General features: G+C 39.6%; 1 protein-coding gene across 1 annotated transcript in view; it reads right to left on the minus strand.

The window, feature by feature from the left end:
- Window positions 1-1,401: 1,401 nt before the first annotated feature.
- Window positions 1,402-2,560, minus strand: part of efl1 (elongation factor like GTPase 1) — a 39,221-nt gene continuing 38,062 nt past the window's right edge. Inside the window, exon 20 of the mRNA XM_015399230.1 lies at window positions 1,402-1,736. Within this exon, the coding sequence (XP_015254716.1) occupies window positions 1,548-1,736 (189 nt within the window). The 3' untranslated portion in view covers window positions 1,402-1,547. The remainder of the gene's footprint in view (window positions 1,737-2,560) is intronic.

A 2,560-nucleotide genomic window follows, 5' to 3' on the forward strand; every position in this document is an offset into this window, starting at 1 on the left:
TGTGGAAGCCAACTGAATTGATCACGGGAAAAAAAGGGCTTTTTTCTTATTCATGGTCGGTGCAAAGACTTTATCATTAATGACAGACTTGCTAGCACCGAAAAAGCTGTATGAATGCACATTAGAAGACTTGTTAAAAGCACTGAGGGAATTCTATGTGCCAAAGAAAAGTGTGTTAATTGAATGTTACTCATTCAGTGTTTGAAAGCAGCAAAATGGAGAGACTGTAGCTGAATTTGTGGCTGTGCTAAAAGGACTTGCAACAACATGTGAGTTCTGTGATAATTTGGATGAGCAGCTCAGGGAACAGCTAGTTTATAGAATTAGCAGTAAAGACCTACGAACTAAGCTGTTGAGCGCTGCATATGGACCTCTAAGCCTGCCTGAGCCCGTTCTGATGCGTTTGCCTGACCTGTTCCCGGACTCCTGCTGGATTTATGCTAATCTGTGTTCAGAACCTGGAACCACTTCCCTAACACCGTCCTGGATTTCCCTTTGTAACCTCTTCAGACCTCCTGCCTTCCTTCGTCTGCTTGGATATGCTCATCAGCAAGTTCAGCATCCTTCTAGGCATCAGCTCCTAGAACTCCATGGGCAGCATTTGCAGCCATCTGGCTGATTCCCCTTCTTCTTCTGGGCACAGACTGAACTCTAAAACGAGATTGGTGACTCACATGCTCGTAATCATCCTCGGTCAGGTTTACGTGGTCATTAACCTCAGTTGTGTTTACACATGATGTAGGTGAACACATTGATGTTAGTGTACAGGCTATTACCGCCATCTAATGGGCTGGGATGTCATTTTACAAATTGTGGTGGCCCATTTCCTAGGGAGAAAATCTCCACTTGCGCTTCCCTCATCGAGTGTGCTTTACTGTGGAGGGAACTCACTGGAGTGTTCTAGGAACCAAGTGAGAGAGCTGGGACTGGGCATTTGTCACCATCCAACCAAACTTCTCTAGTCTGAATGACATCCCAATGACTGCGCTATAGATGAAAACAACACTGATCCAATCGAGTACTAACTTCTGATGGAATTATGTGACTGAGAGGATTTCGGCTACCAAGAAAATAAAACTTCTGAGACGATTGTTACAATTTTATTTGGCCAATCAATTATACATTTAGTTTAAACGAAAAGCAAAATTATCAGACTGATGAAATATGTGGATTTTTTTTAAATAATTGTAGAAAAATACATAAATGTATATAATAACTACCAAGAGTCACATGGTTCCAGAGGACAACTCATTTGGTCAATGATAAAACATTATGACTCAGAGTAGAAAGACAAACATGCTGCTGACAGTGTTGACATATTGTGATGAACGAGGCAAACACCATTCTTTGGTATTTTTACTTGTTTATCTCAAGAGAATAAAAAGCTGCTCTAAATCCACCCTCTGTGAAAATCAATAGACTTTATTCTAAATTACTGAACATCATCCAAAGCTCGTGCCTTCATAAATGCCAGAATCTTATTACAGAGGGTTGTCCCCCACAGATGCACAGGTCAGTATTGTCAGAGGGACACAAAGCTCTCTCTTCTACTTGTTCTTGCCCAGCGTCCTCTGTTTCTCTGCGTGCTCCACAATCTTCTCCTCAATGTAGAGACCTTTCCGCCGGCGGACAGCATTCATATATTTGAGGGCCTGGTTCTCAGAGTCTGCCTTCTCCCCGAAGTGCAGGTATTCTTCTTCTGTGGTGGGAACCCAGTACGGATCGCTGTTGATCACCTGGTTTACAAACAGAGTCATCATGTCAACTTGATCCCCAATCAGATTCAAAACAGGTAAACAAACACCACTTTATTTATGGAATCTGGCAGGATCCAAAACTTCTTAAAAATGTTCTACAAGGAGAGATCTACCATCAGATCCAAAAAAGCTTGAAACACACAATGATAATTCAATGTCAAATCTACCAAGGATGATCCTGATGTCCTCATAACTTTATTTAAATCTCCTAATGCACAGCAGGGTTTCAACAGCATAAGAAAAGTTCAATTCAAGATGTTCTAAGACCTTTTAATTCCACTTAAAATAAAAAGTTAAGACCGACACAATAAACACACAAAAAAAACAAAAAAAGGTAGCGACAAATTTATCAAAAAGTAGAAATATTTCAGATTGCGAAAAACTTTCCAAAGTGGAAGAAAACTAAAAATAGACAAATAACAGATCTATTTTTAACAACTACTGAACTAAATTCACAAAAATGTAAAATAAATATATATTGTCAATTATTTCAATGTTTGATATGGCCTAAAAAAAATCCTATTTATGATGTGGTAACAATTCTAAGATAAGTGAAAGACTGATTTAAGACAGTTTAATGCCAATGAAGGCCTTAGTTTCATATTGGACAATTCAATAGCTTTTAAGACTTTTTAAGGATCTGCAGGAACCCTGGTCTCTCTGGTGAAGTTCCAATCATTTGCATTTCTGATCAGAGGAGGAGCTCAGGAACAGGTTTGAGGTTTGCAAATTAATGGAAATCAAAGAATGTAAGCGAGGGTCTGTATCACACACAGGCTAAGCTGGCAGGCAGATTCTGAAGA

The sequence above is a fragment of the Cyprinodon variegatus genome, unplaced genomic scaffold (assembly GCF_000732505.1).
Source record: "Cyprinodon variegatus isolate N-32 unplaced genomic scaffold, C_variegatus-1.0 Scaffold997, whole genome shotgun sequence".
Lineage (NCBI taxonomy): Eukaryota > Metazoa > Chordata > Actinopteri > Cyprinodontiformes > Cyprinodontidae > Cyprinodon > Cyprinodon variegatus.